Here is a 23,452-nt window from a genome sequence, read left to right as displayed (position 1 = left end):
CTTTCTCTATTGACCCTTACCTAAAACCAGTCTTATAGAGCACAGAATAGTCGTATAATCTCTATACTTGCAGGATCAGGAACCAAGACTTACATATAATCCTTTTTCAGTAGGTAACATTTTTAAAGCTTTTCAGGGAAATGAAAGAAGTAAAAAGTCACGAAGAAGAAACTATGTCGAAACATTAAACAATACATGTTTGAAAAATACAAACTGCTGCTGGACTTAAAGAAAGTCCTTAAAAAATCAATTGTCTTGGTAAATCTACTCTATGAAGCAATTAATCATGAATGAACTTGACCTTCTGGAATAATACACTGGGATTCCTCTGAAATTAGGATATAATTTAGGATATATAATTGATTCTTGGGAGAGATTATTTTCCTTCTTTGCCAGTTTTGTTTTCTCTGTGCAAGTAATTGAAAAAACTGACACCATATAAAAAACTGAAAAGAAAATAAACAAAGGCAAAGCTGATAGAAATACATTTATATTTTATAGTGAGAATTTATTAATAATTCTATGTTCACACATACTCTCATATTATAAAACAGACTCAAATATAAGATGAAGATCAGCTATGAAGGATGTTCACATTTTTATCTGAAAATAGGAGACTGGTGTAGTCCTATAATGTTTTATCAAAATCTATTATTTAAATGTACCTTATGTAAAATATCAGAAATTCCTACTCTAACCTTACAAGATTGTGTTCATAAAATTTTAATGGTTAATTATAATGAGAAGTTTGTTTTCCCACTGTTTTCATATCCAGTACTAGTTGTTTGTAAAGGAGTCAAGCTTTAAGAAATTACTAAATCACTTCATGTTATATGTGATTTCACTCTTATACAAAGTTTTTGATATATTCATTCATTCATTCCTGTCCTTAGAAACAGGCAACAGATGCTTCTTTCCCAGACTGCATAGTTGAGGGCCCCCTTTGCCATCTCTTACCACATCCATCCTTACTGAGCAAGGCAGTGACAGGGCAAAGGGATCTCCCTTCTAAACTACACTCCAGGTGATTTACACCAGGAATATTCTCCCAAATGCCCTGAGCCTGTGCCGGCTATGTCTGAGGTTCATCCTCCTGAAGGAAGATCATGACACCAAGGTGCTCACCCCAGGCCCAAGATGCAGACAAGGGTCAATTTTTTGCAGATAGGTATGGAACTTGAATATACAAGATGAGGGGTTCACACTCATGTTTGAGGTCATATGCACCATAGAATGTAATAGGGCATAGAAAGAGAAGTGAAAGGGGCCACTGAGTAAGGGCTGACATTGCCCCACCATGACTTCCCACTCGAAATTCCATCAAGTGGAGTTCCATTAGTGGCCCAATCTCTTAGTGGTGCAGTACTTATACAAAATTCTGAGGATCTGAGAACTCATATTTCAAACCTGGCCTTCCTATCTTTAGGAAGGATAGAACATAATTTAGTATTTCTAGCTTGAGTTATAGCTTTTAAGTATTTAGACATCTGTTAAGTGGGATCTTATTTGTCCTCTAGCCATGATCCTCTCAAATGTTAGGGGATATTTAGATCATACTTAAAATGTGATATTAATTTTGGGTAACATTGATAGCTGCAAAAAGTAAGATCACCAAGTAATCCAGATTATTAGTAGAAAATACTTCTATACTTCAATAATGTGCATGTGTGCACTCAGTCACTCTGTGTGTATGACTCTTTGCAACCCTATGGACTGCAGTCTGCCAGGCTTCTCTGCCCATGATATTTTCCAGGCAAGAATACTGGAATAGGGTGCCATCTCCTCCTCCAGGGGAAATTCCCAACCCAGGGATTGAACCCATGTCTTCTGTGCCTCCTGTAGTGAGGGTGGATTCTTTACCACTGAGACATCTATAATGATCATACCAGGCACCTATCATACTTAACATTAAATGGCCTGTTATTTAAAGTGCAAACATAGAGGACAGAAATAAGGAGAAAGGAAGGTAATAGCAGCCTTAAAACTAAGAGAGAAGGCTTTAGTTCCTTGATGTGTTACTTCTTTCTGTAAACAACTAGTTCTGTCTTTCAGGTTCTTGTCTTACAAAATTCACCAATGCTTGTCTGCTCTGCCACTATGTGATGAAAAGCAAATCATTTCCCTTTCCACAACTACTCTAAGGACTGTTATAACCATGGGTTAGCCTTCTTCTCCTTCATATAGTCAGCCTACCGTCTCATGAAGATGGGTGCTTTATGAACAGATAGATGCAGGTTTCGCAGATACAGTTCAGTTCTGTTCAGTCGCTCAGCCATGTCCAACTCTTTGTGACACCATGGACTGCAGCACACCAGGCCTCCCTGTCCATTGCCAAATCCCTGAGTTTACTCAAACTCATGTCCACTGAGTTTGTGATGCCATCCAGCCATCTCATTCTGTCCTCTCCTCCTCCTGCCTTCAATCTTTCCCAGCATCAAGGTCTTTTCTAATGAGTTAGTTCTTCACATCAGGTGGCCAAAGTATTGGAGTTTCAACTGAGCATCAGTCCTTCCCATGATTATTCAGGATTAATTTCCATTAGGATGGACTGGTTGGATCTCCTTGCAATCCAAAAGACTCTCAAGAGTACAAAAGCATCAATTCTTTGGCACTCAACTTTCTTTATAGTCCAACTCTCACATCCATACAAGACTACTGGAAAAACCATGGCTTTGACTAGACAAACCTTTGTTGGTAAAGTAATGTCTCTGCTTTTTAATATGCTGTCTCAGTTCAGTTCAGTTCAGTTCAGTCGCTCAGTAGTGTCTGACTCTGCGACCCCATGAATCACAGCACGCCAGGCCTCCCAGTCCATCACCAACTCCCGGAGTTCACTCAGACTCGCATCCATCGATTCAGTGATGTCATCCAGCCATCTCATCCTCTGTCATCCCCTTCTCCTCCTGCCCCCAATCCCTCCCAGCATCAGACTCTTTTCCAATGAGTCAACTCTTTGCATGAGGTGGCCAAAGTACTGGAGTTTCAGCTTTAGCATCATTCCTTCCAAAGGAATCCCAGGGCTGATCTCCTTCAGAATGGACTGGTTGGATCTCCTTGCAGTCCAAGGGACTCTCAAGAGTCTTCTACAACACCACGGTTCAAAAGCATCAATTCTTCGGCGCTCAGCCTTCTTCACAGTCCAACTCTCACATCCATACATGACTACTGGAAAAACCATAGCCTTAACTAGACAGACCTTAGTTGGCAAAGTAATGTCTCTGCTTTTGAATACACTATCTAGGTTGCTCATAACTTTCCTTCCAAGGAGTAAGCGTCTTTTAATTTCATGGCTGCAATCACCATCTGCAGTGATTTTGGAGCCCCAAAAAATGAAGTCTGACACTGTTTCCACTGTTTCCACATCTATTTCCCATGGAGTGATGGGACCGGATGCCATGATCTTCATTTTCTGAATGTTGAGCTTTAAGCCAACTTTTTCACTCTCCACTTTCACTTTCATCAAGAGGCTTTTTAGTTCCTCTTCACTTTCTGCCATAAGGGTGGTGTCATCTGCATATCTGAGGTTATTGATATTTCTCCTGGCAATCTTGATTCCAGCTTGTGTTTCTTCCAGTCCAGCGTTTCTCATGATGTACTTTGCATAGAAGTTAAATAAGCAGGGTGACAATATACAGCCTTGACATACTCCTTTTCCTATTTGGAACCAGCCTGCTGTTCCATGTCCAGTTCTAACTGTTTCTTCCTGGCCTGCATACACATTTCTCAAGAGGCAGGTCAGGTGGTCTGGTATTCCCATCTCTTTCAGAATTTTCCACAGTTTATTGTGATCCACACAGTCACAGGCTTTGGCATAGTCAATAAAGCAGAAATATATGTTTTTCTGGAACTCTCTTGCTTTTTCCATGATCCAGCTGTCTAGGTTGGTCAAAATTTTACTCCAAGAAGTAAGCATCTTTTAATGTCATGGCTTCAGTCACCATCTGCAGTGATTTTGGAGCCCCCCAAGCTAAAGCCACTATTTCCATCATTTCCCCCATCTATTTGCCATGAAGTGATGGGACAGGATGCCATGATCTTAGTTTTCTGAATGTTGAGCTTTAAGCCAACTTTTTCACTCTCCTCTTTCACTTTCATCAAGAGGTTTTTTACTTGTTCGCTTTCTGCTGTAAGGGTGGTGTCATCTGCATATCTGAGGTTATGATATTTCTCCCGGCAATCTTGATTCAAGTTTATGCTTCATCCAGCCCAGCATTTCTCATGATGTACTCTGCATATAAGTTAAATAAGCAGGGTGACAATATACAGCCTTGGCGTACTCCTTTTCCTATTTGGAACCAGTCTGTTGTTCCATGTCCAGTTCTAATTGTTGCTTCCTGACCTGCATACAGATTTCTCAGGAGGCAGGTCAGGTGGTCTGGTATTCCCATCTCTTTAAGAATTTTCCAGTTTGTTGTGGTCCACATAGTCAAAGGCTTTGGCATAGTCAATAAAGCAGAAGTAGGTGTTTTTCTGAAACTCTCTTGTTTTTTTTGATGATCCAACGGATGTTGGCAATTTGATCCTTTCTAAATCCAGCTTGAGCATCTGCAAGTTCATGGTTCACATACTGTTGAAGCCTAGCTTGGAGAATTTTGAGCATTACTTTGCTAGCATGTGAGATGAGTGCTATTGTGTGATAGTTTGAGCATTCTTTGACATTGCCTTTCTTTGGGATTGGAATGAAAACTGATCTTTTCCAGTGCTGTGAGTTTCCAAATTTGCTGGTACATGTAGCATCAATTTCAGCTAATGACATGTAAGGAAATTCCTGGTTTTAGAATTTTAAAGATTTTATTTATTTTCATTGCAATCTTTTCTCATTTTTTATTTGGTTCTCAGAACAAAAATGCTTCACACTCAACTAGTCAAGCTGACTTAAGATAGTTAAGCACTATCTTAAGAGACATGAAACAGCACTTTAAAGCTCACCCTGCCCCTAAACAACTTCCCTTGAATGCATTTACTCATCTCATGTGATCATTACTGAAGGCAAATGGACCCCCAGGAAGGCATCAGAGCCCTGGCCTCCACATTTTTTGCGACTAGTAGAATTCAGCAATACAACATAAGCAGTATTTTAAAATAACTTATCATTAGGAAAGGAGGAATAGATTGACACAGAAAGATAAGAACCTGGTGTTACATTTCTAGCCATTTAAATGATGTACATTTTCTTTTTTTTAATTAATTAATTAATTTTAATTGGAGGCTAATTACTTTACAATATTGTAGTGGTTTTTGCCATACATTGACATGAATCAGCCATGGGTGTACATGTGTTTCCCATCCTGAACCCCTCTCCCACCTCCCTCCCCATCCCATCCCTCAGGGTCATCCCAGTGCACCAGCCCTGAGCACCTTGTCTCATGCATAAAACCTGGACTGGCAATCTATTTCATGTATAGTAATATACATGTTTTAATACTATTCTCTCAAATCATCCCACCCTTGCCTTCTCCCACAGAGTACAAAAGTCTGTTATTTACATCTGTGTCACTTTTGCTGTCTCACATGTAGGGTCATCGTTACCATCTTTCTAAATTCCATATATATGCATTAATAAACTGTACTGGTGTTTTTCTTTCTGACTTACTTCACTCTGTATAATAGGCTCCAGTTTCATCCACCTCATTAGTACTGATTCAAATGCAATCTTTTTTAAAAGCTGAGTAATATTCCATTGTGTATATGTACCACTGATTTCTTATCCATTAGTCTGCCAATGGGCATCTAGGTTGCTTCCATGTCCTAGCTATTGTAAATGAACTTTGGGGTACACGTGTCTCTTTCAATTCTGGTTTCCTCAGTGTGTATGTCCTGCAGTTGGATTGCTGAGCTGTATGGCAGTTCTATTTCCAGTTTTTTAAGGAATCTCCACACTGTTCCCCATAGTGGCTGTACTAGTTTGATTTCCCACCAACAGTGTAAAAAGGTTCCCTTTATCTGCACCCTCTTCAGCATTTACTGTTTGTAGATTTTTTGATAGCAGCCATTCTGACTGGCATGAGATGGTACCTCACTGTGATTTTGATTTGCATTTCTCTGATAATAAGTGATGTTGAGCATCTTTTCATGTGTTTGTTAGCTATCTGTATGTCTTCTTTGGAGAAATGTCTGTTTAGTTCTTTGGCCCATTTTTTGATTGTGTCATTTATTTTTCTGGAATTGAACTGCATGAGCTGCTTGTATATTTTTGAGATTAATTCTTTGTCAGTTGCTTAGCTTGCTACTTTCTCCCATTCTGAAGGGTGTATTTTCACCTTGTGAAAAAGCTTTTAAGTTTAATTAGGTCCCATTTGTTTATTTTTGCTTTTATTTCCATTACTCTGGGAGGTGGGTCATAGAGGATCCTGCTGTGATTTATGTCAGAGAGTGTTTTAGCTGTTTTCCTCTAGGATTTTTAGTTTCTGGTCTTACACTTAGATCTTTAATCCATTTTGAGTTTATTTTTGTGTATAGTGTTAGAAAGTGTTCTAGTTTCATTCTTTTATAAGCGGTTGACCAGTTTTCCCAGCACTGCTTGTTAAAGAGACTATCTTTTCTCCATTGTATATTCTTGACTACTTTGTCAAAAACAAGGTGTCCAAAGGTGTGTGGATTCATCTCTGGGCTTTCTATTTTGTTCCATTGATCTATATTTCTGTCTTTGTGCCAGTACCATACCGTCTTGATGACTGTAGCTTTGTAATATAGTCTGAAGCCAAGAAGATTGATTCCTCCAGTTCCATTCTTCTTTCTCAAGATTGCTTTGGCTATACGAGGTTTTTTATATTTCCATACAAATTGTGAAATTATTTGTTCTAGCTCTGTGAAAAATACCGCTGGTAGCTTGATAAGGATTGCATTGAATCTATAGATTGCTTTGGGCAATATACTCATTTTCACTATACTGATTCTTCTGATCCATTAACGTGCTATATTTATCCATCTATTTGTATCACCTTTGATTTCTTTCATCAGGGTTTTATAGTTTTCTATATATAGGTCTTTTGTTTCTTTAGGTAGATTTATTCCTAAGTATTTTATTCTTTTCACTGCAATGGTGAATGGAATTGTTTCCTTAATTTCTTTTTTTGTTTTCTGATTGTTGGTATACAGGAATGCAAGGGATTTCTGTGTGTTAATTTTATATCCTGTGACTTTACTATATTCAATGATTAGCTCTAGCAATTTTCTGGTGGTGTCTTTAGGGTTTCCTATGTAGAGGATCATGTCATCTGCAAACAGTGAGAGTTTTACTTCTTTTTTTCCAGTCTGGATTCATTTTGTTTCTTTTTCTTCTCTGATTGCTGTGGCTAAAACTTCCAAAACTATGCTGAATAGTAGTGGTGAGAGTGGGCACCCTTGTCTTGTTCCTGACCTTAGGGGAAATGCTTTCAATTTTTCACCATTGAGAATAACGTTTGCCATGGTTTATCACATATGGCTTTTATTATGTTGAGGTATGTTCCTTCTATGCCTGCTTTCTGGAGGGTTTTTTTTTTATCATAAATGGATGTTGAATTTTGTCAAAGCTTTTCTCTGCATCTATTGAGATAATCATATGGTTTTTATTTTTCAGTTTGTCAATGTGGTGTATCACATTGATTGAGTTGTGAATATTGAAGAATCCTTGCATCCCTGGGATAAAACCCACTTGGTCATGAAGTATGATCTTTTTAATATGTTGTTGGATTCTGTTTGCTAGGATTTTGTTAAGGATTTTTGGATCTATGTTCATCAGTGATATTAGCCTGTAGTTTTCTTTCTTTGTGGCATCTTTGTCTGGTTTTGATATTAGGGTGACGGTAGCGCCACAGGATGAGTTTAGAAGTTTATCTTCCTCTGCAATTTTCTGGAAGAGTTTGAGTAGGATAGATGTTAGCTCTTCTCTAAATTTTTGGTATAATTCACCTGTGAAGCCATCTGGTCCTGGGCTTCTGTTTGTTGGAAGAACTTTCACTACAGTTTCCATTTCCATGCTTGTGATGGGTCTTTTAACATTTTCTCTTTCTTCCTGGTGCAGTTTTGGAGGGTTATACTTTTCTAAGAATTTGTCCATTTCTTCCAGGTTGTCTATTTTATTGGCATATAGTTACTGGTAGTAGTCTCTTATGATCCTTTGTATTTCTGTTATCTGTTGTGATTTCTCCATTTTCATTTCTAATTTTGTTGATTTGATTCTTCTTTTTTTTTCTTGATGAGTCTGTCTAATGGTTTGTCTCTTTTATTTATCTTCTCAAAGAACCAGCTTTTAGTTTTGTTGATTTTTTCTATAGTCTCCTTTGTTTCTTTTTCACTTATTTCTGCCCTAATTTTTATGATTTCTTTCCTTCTATTAACCCTGGGGTTTTTCATTTCTTCTTTTTCTAGTTGCCTTAGGTGTAAAGTTAGGTTATTTATTTCATTTTTCTCTTGTTTCTTGAGGTAAGCTTATATTGCTATGAACCTTCCCCTTAGCACTGCTTTTACTGAATCTCTTAGGCTTTGGGTTGTCGTGTTTTCTTTTTCTTTCATTTCTATGAATATTTTGATTTCTTTTTTTATTTCTTCTGTGATTTGTTGGTTCAGAAGCATGTTGTTTAGCCTCCATATGTTTGTGTTTTTAATAGTTTTTTTCCCATAGTTGACATCTAATCTTACGGCATTCAAATGATTTCAATTTTTTGAATTTACCAAGCCTAGATTTGTGGCCCAGGATGTGATCTATCCTAAAGAAAGTTCTGTGTGCACTCGAGAAAAAGGTGAAATTCATTGTTTGGGGGTAAAATGTCCTATAGATATCAATTAGGTCTAACTGGTCCATTGTATCATTCAGAGCTTGTGCTTCCTTGCTAATTTTCTGTTTAGTTGATCTATCCATAGGTGTGAGTGGAGTATTAAAGTCTCCCACTATTATTGTGTTACTGTTAATTTCCCCTTTCATACTCACTAGCTTTTGCCTTACATATTGTGGTGCCCCTATGTTGGGTGCATATATATTTATAATTGTTTTATCTTCTTCTTGATTGATCCTTTGATCATTAGGTAGTCTCCTTCTTTGTCTCTTTTCATGGCCTTTATTTCAAAGTCTATTTTATCTGATATGAGTATTGCTACTCCTGCTTTCTTTTGGTCTCCATTCACATGAAATATCTTTTTCCAGCCCTTCATTTTCAGTCTGTATGTGTGCCTTGTTTTGAGGTGGGTCTCTTGTAGACAGCATATATAGGGGTATTGTTTCTGTATCTATTCAGCCAGTCTTTGTCTTGGTTGGGGCATTCAACCCATTTATGTTTAAGGTAATTATTGATAAGTATGATCCCATTGTCATTTACTTTGTTGTTTTGGGTTCGAGTTTATAAAACTTTTCTGTGTTTCCTGTCTAGAGAAGATCCTTTAGCATTTGTTGAAGAGCTGGTTTGGTGGTGCTGCATTCTCTCAGCTTTTGCTTGTCTGTAAAGCTTTTGATTTCTCCTTCATATTTGAATGTGATCCTTGCTGGGTACAGTAATCTGGGTTGTAGGTTTTTCTCTCATCACTTTAAGTATGTCTTGCCATTCCCTTCTGGCCTGAAGAGTTTCTGTCGAAAGATCAGCTGTTATCCTTATGGGAATCCCCTTGTGTGTTATTTGTTGCTTTTCCCTTGCTGTTTTTAATATTTGCTCCTTGTGTTTGATCTTTGTTAATTTGATTAATATGTGTCTTGGGGTGTTTTGCCTTGGATTTATCCTGTTTGGGACTCTCTGGGTTTCTTAGATTTGGGTGGCTATTTCCTCCCCCATTTTAGGGAAGTTTTCAACTATTATCTCATCAAGTATTTTCTCATGGCCTTTCTTTTTGTCTTATTCTTCTGGGACTCCTATGATTCAAATGTTGGGGCATTTAATATTGTCCCAGAGGTCTCTGAGGTTGTCCTCATTTCTTTTAATTCTTTTTTTCTTTTTTCCTCTCTGCTTCAGTTACTTCCACCATTCTATCTTTCACCTCACTTATCAGCTACCTCAGTTATTCTACTGTTGGTTCCCTCCAGAGTGCTTTTGATCTCAATTATTGCATTATTCATTATTGACTTACTCTTCTTTATTTATTCTAGGTCCTTATTAAACCTTTCTTGCATCTTCTCAATCCTTATCTCCAGTCTATTTATCTGTAACTCCATTTTGTTTTCAACATTTTGAATCATCTTTACTATCACTATTCTCAATTATTTTTCAGGTAGATTCCCTATCTCTTCCTCTTTGGTTTGGTTTGGTGGGCATTTATCATGCTTCTTTACCTGCTGAATATTTCTCTGCCTTTTCATTTTGTTTAGATTGCTGTGTTTGGGGTGGACTTTCTTTATGCTGGAAGTTTGTGGTTCCCTTTATTGTGAAGGTTGCTCCCTGTGGGTGGGGTTGGACTAGTGGCTTGTCAAGGTTTCCCAGTTAGAGAAGCTTGTGTCACTGTTCTGGGGGGTGGAGCTGGATCTCTTCTCTCTAGAGTGCAATGAAGTGTCCAGTAGTGAGTTTTGAGGTGTCTATGGGTTTGGTGTGACTTTTGGCTGAATGGCGTCCTTTTTCTAAAGTCACTTTTATCTCTTTAAACTTTGGAATCAATTGAGTTCAAATGTAATCAGTGCACTCATCTCCCTCATTAGTATTCTTCTTCAGAGAGAGAAAATGATCAAGGAGAGAACTTGAGATGTTTCACTTCATAAAAATTTCTCACTTTTCTGAGAGTTTGCATTGTCTAAATTGCCCCAAAATAGCTCTACTAATGAGCGTGTACACTTAATTTTGGTCATCTGACTTCAAAATATATATGGACGACAATAAAACACCACATATTTTAACCTCCTTGCATTTCCCCTTGCATTGATTCATTTTGCTTAGAAAAAAGAAAATATACTCACTGAGGTTGTGGTTGTCCTTTTTTTGTCTCTCCTTGGCCAAAGCTCGAGTATCTGTTTCTGATCAAAAGGAAAATAATTGAAACAGTACTTATTTCTACCTTGCAATCCTTCCAGTCAAAAAAAAAAAAAATCAGAAATACAAGTGAAAATATAATATTACTTACTCCAAGTGATATAACAAAAATTTTTGCAAATATTTAGAAATTTGAAACAACATATTAGTAAGAAGGCAGTGGCAAAACCTATGGGATTTAAATAGTAAAACCTGAATTTGTATTCTGGCCCTCCATTTAGTAGCCTTGGGGTCTCTACCTAAGTTCTCATCTGTGAAGTTGGTATGATATTTACTAAATATCATTGTTATGATTAAAAGAAGTAGAGCATACAGTAAATATTAACCTTCTTAATCATTTTATTATAATTATTCTCAGAACTTTAAGATTATTCAAAATTATTTCAATCTAAATTTTCACAACCTTCATTTTTTATAAATAATTATGACTTCTAAATTCAAAGAATTGGAACTAACTACATTTCTCAAATACCTATCAAACAAATCCATACTTTAAGTGACAGACACTTTATGTACTATGTGGTTGTAAGCACTTGTGATAGTCAGACTCCAAAATGGCCCACCATGATTCTCATTCATGACAGTCATACTTTTGATGGTTCCCTTCCATACTGAATAGGATTGATCTGTGAAACTGATATAATATTGTGAAAATGATTAGTGTGGCTTTCAAGACTACATCATAAAGGACATTTTCAGCTTCCCCCTTGGGTATTCCTTGAATCACTACTTGTCAGATCATGAAGACACTTGAGCAGCCCCATGGAGAGTTCTACATGGTAAAGAACCAAGCAGCACTGACTAGGAAGATGTGTGAGTGAACCATCTTGGGAGTGCATTCTCCAGCCTGTCAAGTGGCAAATATCTGTATCTCTGGCCAATATCTTGACTGCAACCTTATGCAAGGCTCTGAGCTAGAAGCAATTTTATAAATCACCCCTGGATTTCTGAAATATAGGGATTGTATGAGATAATTAATATTTATTACTTCAACCTGTTAAGTTTGGGGTACTTTGTTATATAGCAATAGATAATTAATACAATGTTCTTTGAATTATTCTAGTTTTAAAATAGAAATATAAAAATATATTTATTAAATTTTGATTATTTAAGATTAAATTAATTAATTTTACTCTAAATAATTTGAATGCATAGATATTTTTGAGTCATTTGTTAGATTCCAAGAATAGAAATATTGTATTTATTAAAAACGCTGATATTAACTAAAGAAAAATATTTAAAGATAAATGTTTGAATGCTGAACTAAAAACATGTTACAGAAATTTCTATTAAATTTTATTTTATTTTATGGAGAAACTAACACTAGACTTGTAAGTCAAGAGATCCTTATTTTGATCGACTTCTGCTTATAATCAGATGTGTACCATTGGGAAATAACTCCTCTGACTATTTCCTCACCTACCTATTGAATTAACTTGAAAGCGCCCCTGTAATTCCTTTAAGTTGTAACAATTTTGAAATTTATTACTGAAAATAGAGGGAGTTTTACACACTTGAGAAAGTTAAATGTGAATCATTGAAATCTGTGAAACAAGTTGAAAAGAGGAAAATCTATTGTTTCCTAATCTATTAATCTGTTATTTTGCAAACATGCTAATAAATTAAATATTTGCAATATCAAAATTAATCTATATTAAGTGAAAGTTAGCTAAGTTAAGTCGTTCAGTCATATCCAACTCTTTGCGACCCCATGGACTGTAGTCTGCCAGGCTTCTCCATCCGTGGGATTTTCCAGGCAAGAACACTGAAGTGGGTTGCCATTTCATTCTCCAGGGGATCTTCCTGACCCAGCGATCGAACCTGAGTCTCCCACACTGCAGGTAGACTCTTTACCGTCTGATCCACCATGAAGCCCAAAGTGAAAGTGGAACTTAGTCAAACTGTTGTATACATATGACTAGAGGTTACATGTGTCTATTTGTATTTGTCCAATTCCTAAAATCACTGAGTTGAACTGTAAGTTATACTAACTTGTTGCTGGGTTGTTATCAAGAAAAAAAAGGTGGATTTACTCTTGAAATGTTTCCCATTTTAACTACAGTAAGTCTCCTACCTATGAATGAGTTCCTTTCCAAGTATGCATTCAAAAGTCCAATTTGCTTTTTTAGCCTAGGTAACCAACTAACACAATCAGCCATATAGTACTGTACTGTAATAGTTTAATAATACTTTTCACACAAATAATACACACAAAAAATAAAACATTTTTAATCTTATAGTATAGCACCTTGGAAAATACAGTAGTACAGTACAATAACTGGCAATTCTTAGCAGTACCAGCTAAATCACATTGCTTTTACACTTGCTTTCAGACATCCTGGACTTGAAATAAAGATACTGTACTACTGTCCTCTATATAGTACGTTACAGTAAAGTACACAAAAGCATGCTTGTGACAATGTATGCATGCTTGTGACAATGTATGCCAGACAAGTGAACTAACTTACATGACTGAACATGCAAACGCACATTCACATCTTTGATAGTTTGCAATTTGAAGGTTCATACGCAGAAGACTTACTATAACTATTTTGATAATATTTCAAAAGTTGTCTTTAGATTGGAATTATATGTCACTCATGTCTTACGGAGCTGGTTTTTGTTGTTTTTTTTTTAAGAAAACTATAAAAGCAACATTACCTGTAATTTCTCTTTTCATTGGTAGACTACTTGGACAAGAAGCACTTGTAAGGCCCATATTAACTGGTGAAATTTCCTGCTCACCGCTATACACATCCAAAATACTTCCAGATACCTTTAAAGGAAAAAGGTAGAAAAGCTCAATCAAATCTTTGGTGAATATTGATATATTTAGTTGTATTATCTTAAATTGACCAATCATTAATAGAAACTTGCAATATATAGCATTTTTAATTTTAAACAATAATGAATATGCATTAACTTTGTAAAATCTTTGGGTAATGCTTGTGGATAAGACATGTGAAAAAAGCTATTTGTGCTTAAGAAAAAGGAGAAATTAGTTCACTCCTGAAGAAAAATTTTTATTAATATTTACAAAGTTATAGGAGTTTGATCCAGCACATTACCTGGTTATAAATGAATAAGATTAAAAATATCACTTTAGACAGAAATCTATACATATTAGTAAAGCTTGAAAATTCATTACATATCATGAATTAGGCATAATAGTTGAATATTTTGGAAACATTAATACTATCAGTACTACCAGCAATTCACAGTCAAGAAGTGTTTTATACTGTTAATTGAGAAACTTTCCTTCCTGGAAGGCATACTTTTTCTCATTGTGCACTTAATGTCCTAGATTATTATAAATATCCAGCTGGTAACCAAAAGTAGTCTAAAACAGCTTTGCCTCAAGTGGATATAGGGTATATCTAATGATAGCAACACTGCAATTCTTAAAGTGCTCCTTGGGAGCAATTTTTCAGAAAGCTAAGATGCTTTATACACAATTCAAAATTGTTATTGAAAATGTGCTTATTGATTGATCTCCTAAGAAAATTAAATTTAAATAATATTCATAACTCAAGTTAATATTTATTATTCCAGAGCAACCTACATTTAAAATGCAAGATTTGAACATTTAAAATATTTCCATTCTAATTATCTTTATTTCATTTCTGGGAAGTCAATCAAGAGCCGAATAAGCAGTACCTGTTTTCTTTCCTTTAAGAAATTATCAAACAAAGCTATATTCAGATTATTATGGAGACTCTAACTCTTTTTATTCCCATTTTTTGTAGAACTCCAAGCAGAAGGAAATTTTCTTAATACTTATAAAATCAGACTGAAAATAATCGTGAAGAAAGGACACATGAAGACAAAAATTAGTTTCTGGAATAATAATCTACTAAATTATGTGATTAATATTGCATATTTCTGAGGGAAAAATACTTGGAAAATACAGTGGAAATCAGGCTAATACACAAGTGTATATGCATATCAACAAGAACATTACAGATTGCATATGGTGTTAAGATGCATGTTTTCATATATTGTTTCTTTTCATTATTTACTCTGTCAGGACTCCTCATCTTTATTTTATATAAATTAATTGATTATATAACAATGAAGGACAGGGAAGTCTGGCGTGCTGCATTCCATAGGGTTGCAAACAGTTGGATATGACTGAGCGACTGAACAACAACATCGTTTTAAAGTGTATTTTTGCATCTTGGATATTAGAACTGAGCTACTCAGATATTTATTCCCTCTAAATTTCCTTATCTGAAAAATAGGGACAAGAAAACCTATCAAATTGGATAAATGATGAGTGTAAGTATCAGAATAATGCAATTAGAAACAAATTCTAAAAGCACACATTTCCCTAACATGTGAGTCATTTAGCTATATATGTAGAATTTTAAAGCTTCCAGGTCTTTTTTGAAAACCCTGTTGGTTATAAGTGGAGGCATCACCAACCTGAATTGTACATTTGCACTGTGTCTTTGAGAAACATAATGACATGCTGAACAAAAAGACAGGGAGTGAGAGAGAAAGAAGGGGGAAAGAACTAGGAAAAGGGCATTTTTCTCTAAACAGCTTGAAATCAGATAGATTCAATGCAGCAGTAGCAAACAGTAGAAATGTTTAAGAGGAGCCATATTACATTTGCACTGCAGCAATAAAGTGATAGGTTCTTAGCTAAAACATTACACTGGGTCAATATTACTTGGTCAGACCATACCCAATGCATCTTTCTGTAGAAATGGGGCTAGAGTTCTGATAATGAATTCAATCCTGCTTAACTGTGGGTCTATTACATATCTATTAATATCTTCTCCTGACCTTCGGTTGTTCTTCAGTTGCTCCAGTAGTGTCTGACTCAGCAACCCTGTGGACTGCAGCATGCCAGGCTTTTCTGCCCTTCACCATGTCCTGAAGTTGACCAGACTCATGTCCATTGAGTCGGTGATGCCATCCAAACATCTCGTCCTTTGTCATCCCCTCTCCTCATGCCTTCTATCTTTCCCAGTATCAGGATATTTTCCAGTGAGTCACTTCTTTGAATCAGGTGGCCAAAGCATTGGAGCTTCAGGTTCATCATCAGTCCTTCCAATAAACATTCAGGAATGATTTCCTTTCCGATTGATTAGTTTGGTTTCTTGCAGTCCAAGGAACTCTCAAGAGTCTTCTCCAACACCACAGTTCAAAAGCATAATTCTTTGGTGCTCAGCCTTCTTCATGGTCCAAGTCTCACATCAACACACGACTACTGGAAAAACCATAGCTTTGACTAGATGGACCTTAGTCAGCAAAGTAATGTCTCTGCTTTTTAATACACTGTCCAGGTTGGTCATAACTTTCTTTCCAAGAAGCAAGTGTATTCTAATTTCATGGCGGCAGTCACCATCTGTAGTGATTTTACAGCCCAAGAAAATAGTCTCTTACTGTTTCCATTGTTTCTCCATTTGCCATGAAAAGATGAGACTGGATGCCATAATTTCAGTTTTTTGAATATTGAGTTTTAAGCCAACTTTTTCACTCTCCTCTTTCACTTTCCTCAAGAGACACTTAGTTCCTCTTCACTTCTTGCCATAAAGGTAGTGTCTTCTGCATATATGAGGTTATTGATATTTCTCCCTGCAATCTTGATTCCAGCTTCTGTTTCATCCAGCCTGGCATTTTGCATGATGTACTCTGCATATAAGTTAAATAAACCAAGTGACAATATACAGCCTTGATGTATTCCTTTCCCAATTTTGAACAATTTTGTTGTTCCATGTCCAGTTCTAACTGCTACTTCTTAAACTGCATACAGGTTTCTCAGGAGGCAGATAAGGTGGTCTGGTATTCCCATCTCCTTAAGAATTTTCCATAATTTGTTGTGATCCACACAGTCAAAGGCTTTAGCATAGTCAGTGAAGCAGAAGTAGATGTTTTTCTGGAATTCTCTTGCTTTTTCTCCAGTGATCCAATGAAAGTTGGCAATTTGATCTCTCATTCCTCTGCTTTTTCAAAATTCAGCTTGAACATATGGAAGTTCTCAGTTCACTTACTTTTGAAAGGCTAGCTTGGAGAATTTTGAGCATTACTTTGCTAGTGTATGAAATAAGTGCAATTCTGCAGTAGTTTGAACATTCTTTGACATTGTCCTTCTTTGAGATTGAAATGAAAACTGACCTTTTCCAGTCCTATGGCCACTGCTGAGTTTTCCCAATTTGTTGGCATATTTAGTGCAGTACTTTCAAAGCATCATCTTTTAGGATTTGAAATAGCTCAGCTGGAATTCCATCACCTCACTAGCTTTGTTCATAGTGATGCTTCCTAAGGCCCACTTGACTTCCCACTCCAGGATGTCTGGCTCTAGGTGAGTGATCACACCATTGTAGTTATCTAGATCATTAATATCTCTTTTGTATAGTTCTGTGTATTCTTGCTACCTCTTCTTAATAGCTTCTGCTTCTATTAGGTCCATATCATTTCTTTGTTCTTTATTTCTTTATTACCATATCTTTATTATACCTTTATTGTGCCCATCTTGGCATGAAACATTCCCTTGATATCTCTAATTTTCTTGAAGAGATCTCTAGTCTTTCCCATTCAATTGCTTTCCTCTATTTCTTTCATTGATCACTAAGGAAGGCTTTCTTGTCTCTCCTTGCTATTCTTTGAAAGTGTGCATTCAGATGTGTATATCTTTCTTTTTCTCCTTTGCCTTTCACTTGTCTTCTTTTCCCAGCTATTTGTAAGCCTTATCAGACAACCATTTTGCCATTTTGCATTTCTTTTTCTTGGGGATGGTTTTGATCACTGTCTCCTATACAATGTTACAAACCTCTGTCCATAGATCTTCAGGCACTCTGTTCTATCAGATGTAATCCCTTGAATTTATTGGTAATTTCCACTGTGTAATTGTAACAGATTTGATTTAGCTCATACCTGAATGGCTTAGTGGTCTTCCCTATTTTCTTAAATTTCAGTCTGAATTTTGCAATAAGGAGTTCTAGATTTGAGCCACAGTCAGCTCCCAGTTTGTTTTTACTGACGGTATAGAACTTCTCTATCTTCCACTGCAAAGACTGTAATCAATCTAATTTCAGTACTGACCATTTGGTGATGTCCATGTTAGAGTCATTTCATATGTTGTTGAAAGAGAGTGTTATTGTCTAATTTATGCCCTGAAGCATAATGATTAATATCCTATTTAATTTTATGTTGTAGGTACTACTCTATTTCATGTGAATGGCTAGTTACTTTTTAAATATCATTAGACAATTGGTTTCAATTTCAAAATATGTAATATATTTCCCATAATCTAAACAGCCTTTCCTCCATTCAAAGATATGAGTAAAATGTTAGTGAAAATTTAAAGATTACATACATATCAGGAAAGGCCTACAAACCAAAGTTATAATCTCAGTTCAGTTCAGTTCAATTCAGTCACTCAGTCGTGTCTGACTCTTTGCGATCCCATGAATCGCAGCATGCCAGGCCTCCCTGTCCATCACCATCTCCCAGAATTCACTCAGACTCATGTCCATCGAGTCCATGATGCCATCCAGCCATCTCATCCTCGGTCGTCCCCTTCTCCTTCTGCCCCCAATCCCTCCCAGCATCAGAGTCTTTTCCAATGCGTCAACTCTTTGCATGAGGTGGAAAAAGTACTGGAGCTTCAGCTTTAGCATCATTCCTTCTAAAGAAATTCCAGGGCTGATCTCCTTCAGAATGGACTGGTTGGATCTCCTTGCAGTTCAAGGGACTCTCAAGAGTCTTCTCCAACACCACAGTTCAAAAGCATAAATTCTTCGGCGCTCAGCCCTCTTCACAGTCCAACTCTCACATCCATACATGACCACAGGAAAAACCATAGCCTTGACTAGACAGACCTTAGTCGGCAAAGTAATGTCTCTGCTTTTGAATATGCTGTCTAGGTTGGTCATAACTTTTCTTCCAAGGAGTAACCGTCTTTTAATTTCATGGCTGCAGTCACCATCTGCAGTGATTTTGGAGCCCAAAATAATAAAGTTTGACACTGTTTCCACTGTTTCCCCATCTATTTCCCATGAAGTGATGGAACCAGATCCCATGATCTTCATTTTCTGAATGTTGAACTTTAAGCCAACTTTTTCACTCTCCTCTTTCACTTTCATCAAGAGGCTTTTTAGTTCCTCTTCACTTTCTGCCATAAGGGTGGTGTCATCTGCATATCTGAGATTATTGATATTTCTCCTGGCAATCTTGATTCCAGCTTGTGTTTCTTCCAGTCCAGTGTTTCTCATGATGTACTCCGCATATAAGTTAAATAAGCAGGATGACAATATACAGCCTTGACGTACTCCTTTTCCTGGTTGGAACCAGTCTGTTGTTCCATGTCCAGTTCTAACTGTTGCTTCCTACTTAGGTATTAAAGTCTAAGTCTTGGCTTTATCTTACAGACTAGTAGGCAACTGGATAGATATTTTATAAAGAAATATTTATTATTCTGGTTAAAAATCATTACTTTTTTCAGAAAAGCAAAATCACTGACATAGCAATAGGGAAATATAATTATTAGAAATAACTCACAAATTTTAAAAACACCTAGTAAAGAATTTATTATAAAATATTTTCATCAAGGTAGAACATATCTTGTCTTTTCTTAGACAATTCTTTCTTGTAGAAAAAAGTGAGTGCTTGATCTAAGAAACTGTTTTGAAGTGAGAAGTGACGAAAAGTGATTCCTGGTGTCGAAAATTCTCTACCCTGGATTTTTCACATCTCCCTACTAAGGTCATAGAGACTGAAATGGACTGGGATCTGGTCTGCCCATACAAACACTACCTTTCACAGTAGCCAATATTCCCTAAAGAAAATGAGCTTACAGATCAAAATATCAAAGCATTCAAGAAAAATGATTGTTTTAAAAGTTAAGCAAAATGTAATGTTAGAAATAACATCAAAAGCAAAAGTTTTAGTAATAAAAAAAAGATTACATGAAACCAAGTTTTAAAAATTGATCTAATACATACTCTAAAGAAATAAAGGATGATGTTTGCAATAATTTATAGTCTAAAATGGAGCTCCCCTGGTGGCTTTGTGGTAAAGCATCTGCATCCTAGTTCAGGAAATGTGGGTTTGATCCCCAAATTGGGAAGACTCCCTGGAGAAGGAAATGGCAACCCACTGCAGTACTGTTGCCTAAGAAATCCGATGAACAGAGAAACCTGGTGGGTCACAGTCCATGGGGTCACAAAAGTGTCAAACACTGCTGAGTGACTAAACAACAACAATAATAATCTAAAATAAGAACAAGTAAACATAAAAATGGCCAACATGATCATGAAGAAATAGGAGACATGAAAATATAATACCTGAAAAAAGAAGAAAACCATAAAATGGAAAAATAGCATAATACATAAACTGAGACAGAAATAAAGGAATTAGTAAATTATAAAAACCAAATTAATCTCTCAGAAGGATGAAGGACCAAGAAACCAAACATATAAAATAAAATCTAATTAGTATGAAGGACAGAATTATTAGAACTAAAATATAGATAGGTATTAGGAGAGTCAGGGAAAAAAAAAATAAAAACTGTAAGGAAGAAAATAAGAAAGAATAGATATGCATTCCAGAGTTAACACTAAATCAAAGATGAAACTATTGTCTTTAATCTCGTCTTATTGTGTTGTTTCACTTTGACTTAAAAATCAAAGGGCCTATAGAATATCAAAGAAGGAAAACCTACATCCTGATGCATTACAGTTAAACTTAGGAATGTACAATGACAAAGAGAAAACATAGGCGCATGATAGTAAGAAGAGATTATGTTCAAAGGAATAAGAATTTTATTAACATAAACATTTTAAATAGCAAAACGAATGAAAAAAGAAAGTGAATAAAAAGATCTTAAAACACAGAGTTTTATATCCAGCCCAATATCATCTACATGTGCGGTCATGATATAGAATATTCTGAGAAATATAAAATGCTTAAGAATGCTTACCCACAAATACAAACACTGAAGACAGTTTGGGATGAAGTAAATATGATATAAATAAATAAAACATGTTATAAATAGAATATTAAACATCATGGTAAAGTGGCTATAGTCTAAAAGAGAATAGGAGAATCAAGATAAAAAATAAAATAAACTATATAACCACCTGAACTGCCTCTTGAGAAATCTATGTGTAGGTCAGGAAGCAATAGTTAGAACTGGACATAGAACAACAGACTGGTTCCAAATAGGGAAAGGAGTACATCAAGGCTGTATATTGTCACGCTGCTTATTTAACTTATATGCAGAGTACATCATGAGAAATGCTGGGCTAGATGAAGCACAAACTGGAATCAAGATTGCCAGGAGAAATATCAATAACCTGAGATATGCAGTTGACACCACCCTGGACTTCTCTGGTAGCTCAGATGGTAAAGCATCTGCTTATACTGTGAGAGACCCGGGTTCAATCCCTGGGTTGGGAAGATCTCCTAGAGAAGGAAATGGCAGCCCGCTCCAGTATTCTTGCCTGGAAAATCCCATGGATGGAGGAGCCTGGTAGGCTACAGTCCACGGGGTCGCAAAGAGTCGGACATGGCTGAGCGACTTCACTTTCACTTTCACTTTATAGCAGAAAGAGAAGAAGAACTAAAGAGCTTCTTGATGAAAGTGAAAGAGGAGAGTGAAAAAGTTGGCTTAAAGTTCAACATTCAGAAAAGTAAGATCGTGGCATCTGGTCCCATCACTTCAAGACAAATAGATGGGGAAACAATGGAAAAAGTGACAGATGTTACTTTTGGGGGCTCCAAAATGACTGCAGATGGTGACTGCAGCCATCAAATTAATAGATCTTTGCTCTTTGGAAGAAAAGTTATGACCAATCTAGACAGCATATTAAAAAGCAGAGACATTACCAACAAAGGTCTGTCTAGTTAAAGCTATAGTTTTTCCAGTAGTTATGTATGGATGTGAGAGTTGGACTATAAAGAGAGCTGAGCACCAAAGAATTGATGTTTTTGAATTATGTTGTAGAACTTTTGAGAGTCCCTTAGACTGCAAAGAGATCCAACCAGTCCATCCTAAAGGAAATTAGTCCTGAATATTCATTGGAAGGACTGACGCTGAAGCTGAAACTCCAATACTCTGGCCACCTGATGTGAAGAACTGACTCACTGGAAAAGACCCTGATGCTGGGAAAGATTGAAGGCAGGAGGAGAAGGGGATGACAGAGAACGAGATGGTTGGATGGCATCATGGACTCAATGGATATGAGTTTGACTAAACTCAGGGATCTGGCGATGGACGGTGAGGCCTGGCGTGCTGCAGTCCATGGTGTCACAAAGAGTCGGACATGACTGAGTGACTGAACTGAACTGATATGACCATATAAATCCATATTAAATCTAGATAATATCAGTATGATAGGGTTGGAGTGGTAAGGAAGTGAATGACTGTAAAAGTGGCAAAAAGGGAAAAAGTACTAAAGAAAAACATATTAAAATATGTGACATACATAATTTTTAAAAAATGAGAAAAACAGGTGAAAAATATCAGTAGTGATAATAAATGTAAATAGGTCAAATTTCTCAGCTAAAAGTTTGACAGTTCAGTTAAAAGATAGTGTTTAGATCTATGTAGCTTACAAGAGACACAGCTGCATTACAAAAGAACACACAAGATTGAAATTTAAAAGATGGGAAAAGATATGCCCAGCAAATTATAACCATAGGAAGCATATGCAGCTCTATTAATATCAGAGAAAATAGACTAAAATTAGAAAAATTATTAGGAATAGAGACAGTCACTATCTAAAAATAAAGAATTCAATTCTCTAGAAAGGCACAGCAATTATAAGCAGATGTATACCTAATAAAATAGGGAAGACTGTAACATTTTCAGGAAACATACCATCTGAATTTTGTACAAATATTTCCAGACAGTAGAGACAATAGGGAAACATAGTATGGGAAGCAAATATGAGGCAGAATGTTTAAACTACAAGGAAAAATGAATAAATCCATCAGAGTAATGAAAGATTTTAAGACATTTCTTCCTATTTTTGAAAGGTCAAGTAGACAAAAATAATCAGTAATGTTCTAGTTTTGAATAATAAAAGTGAAATCCTGTCCTAGTAGACATGTTTATAGTTCTGTATCTAAAAATTACAGAAAACACAACATTTTCCAAGTACATACAGAACATATGTAAGTATTGATCACCAAAAACAGAAACAAAAAAAATGAAAAACTTCAAAAATTTCATTGAATCCTTGATTACCTAAATATTTAGAAAATTTTTAATGATTCAAGAGTAAAGACAAAATCACACTGGAATTCAAAAATAAATGAAAGATACAGAAAACACATGTAAGGAAACTTTTGGAATATGGCAAAGTAATGTTTTGAAGGAAATTTATACCCTTAAATATGAGAAAAAATAGATAAAGTTTTGAAATTTGATAGACTGAGTATATTTTTCAAGAAGTCAGAAAAATTGCCAAAAAAATAAAAAAAAAACCCAAAGCAAGTAAAACAGATAGTAATATAAGATCATAAATCAGTGAAAAACAAAACAATGCAAAAGACAAAATTTTGTTTTGTTT

The 23,452-nt window shown here is 36.0% G+C and overlaps 1 protein-coding gene across 2 annotated transcripts in view; it reads right to left on the bottom strand.

The window, feature by feature from the left end:
* TFEC (transcription factor EC) overlaps positions 1-23,452 on the bottom strand; it is a 105,836-nt gene that overhangs the window by 9,149 nt on the left and 73,235 nt on the right. For both annotated transcript variants that reach the window (XM_068973086.1, XM_068973087.1), the window contains 2 exons: positions 13,587-13,701; positions 10,853-10,909 (listed from right to left, as the gene is read on the bottom strand). In XM_068973086.1, the coding sequence (XP_068829187.1) occupies positions 10,853-10,909; positions 13,587-13,701 (172 nt within the window). The remainder of the gene's footprint in view (positions 1-10,852; positions 10,910-13,586; positions 13,702-23,452) is intronic.

The sequence above is a fragment of the Capricornis sumatraensis genome, chromosome 5 (genome assembly GCF_032405125.1).
Source record: "Capricornis sumatraensis isolate serow.1 chromosome 5, serow.2, whole genome shotgun sequence".
NCBI lineage: Eukaryota > Metazoa > Chordata > Mammalia > Artiodactyla > Bovidae > Capricornis > Capricornis sumatraensis.
The sequence above is the reverse complement of the archived record's forward strand: the minus strand, read 5'-3'. Positions and strand labels throughout refer to the sequence as shown.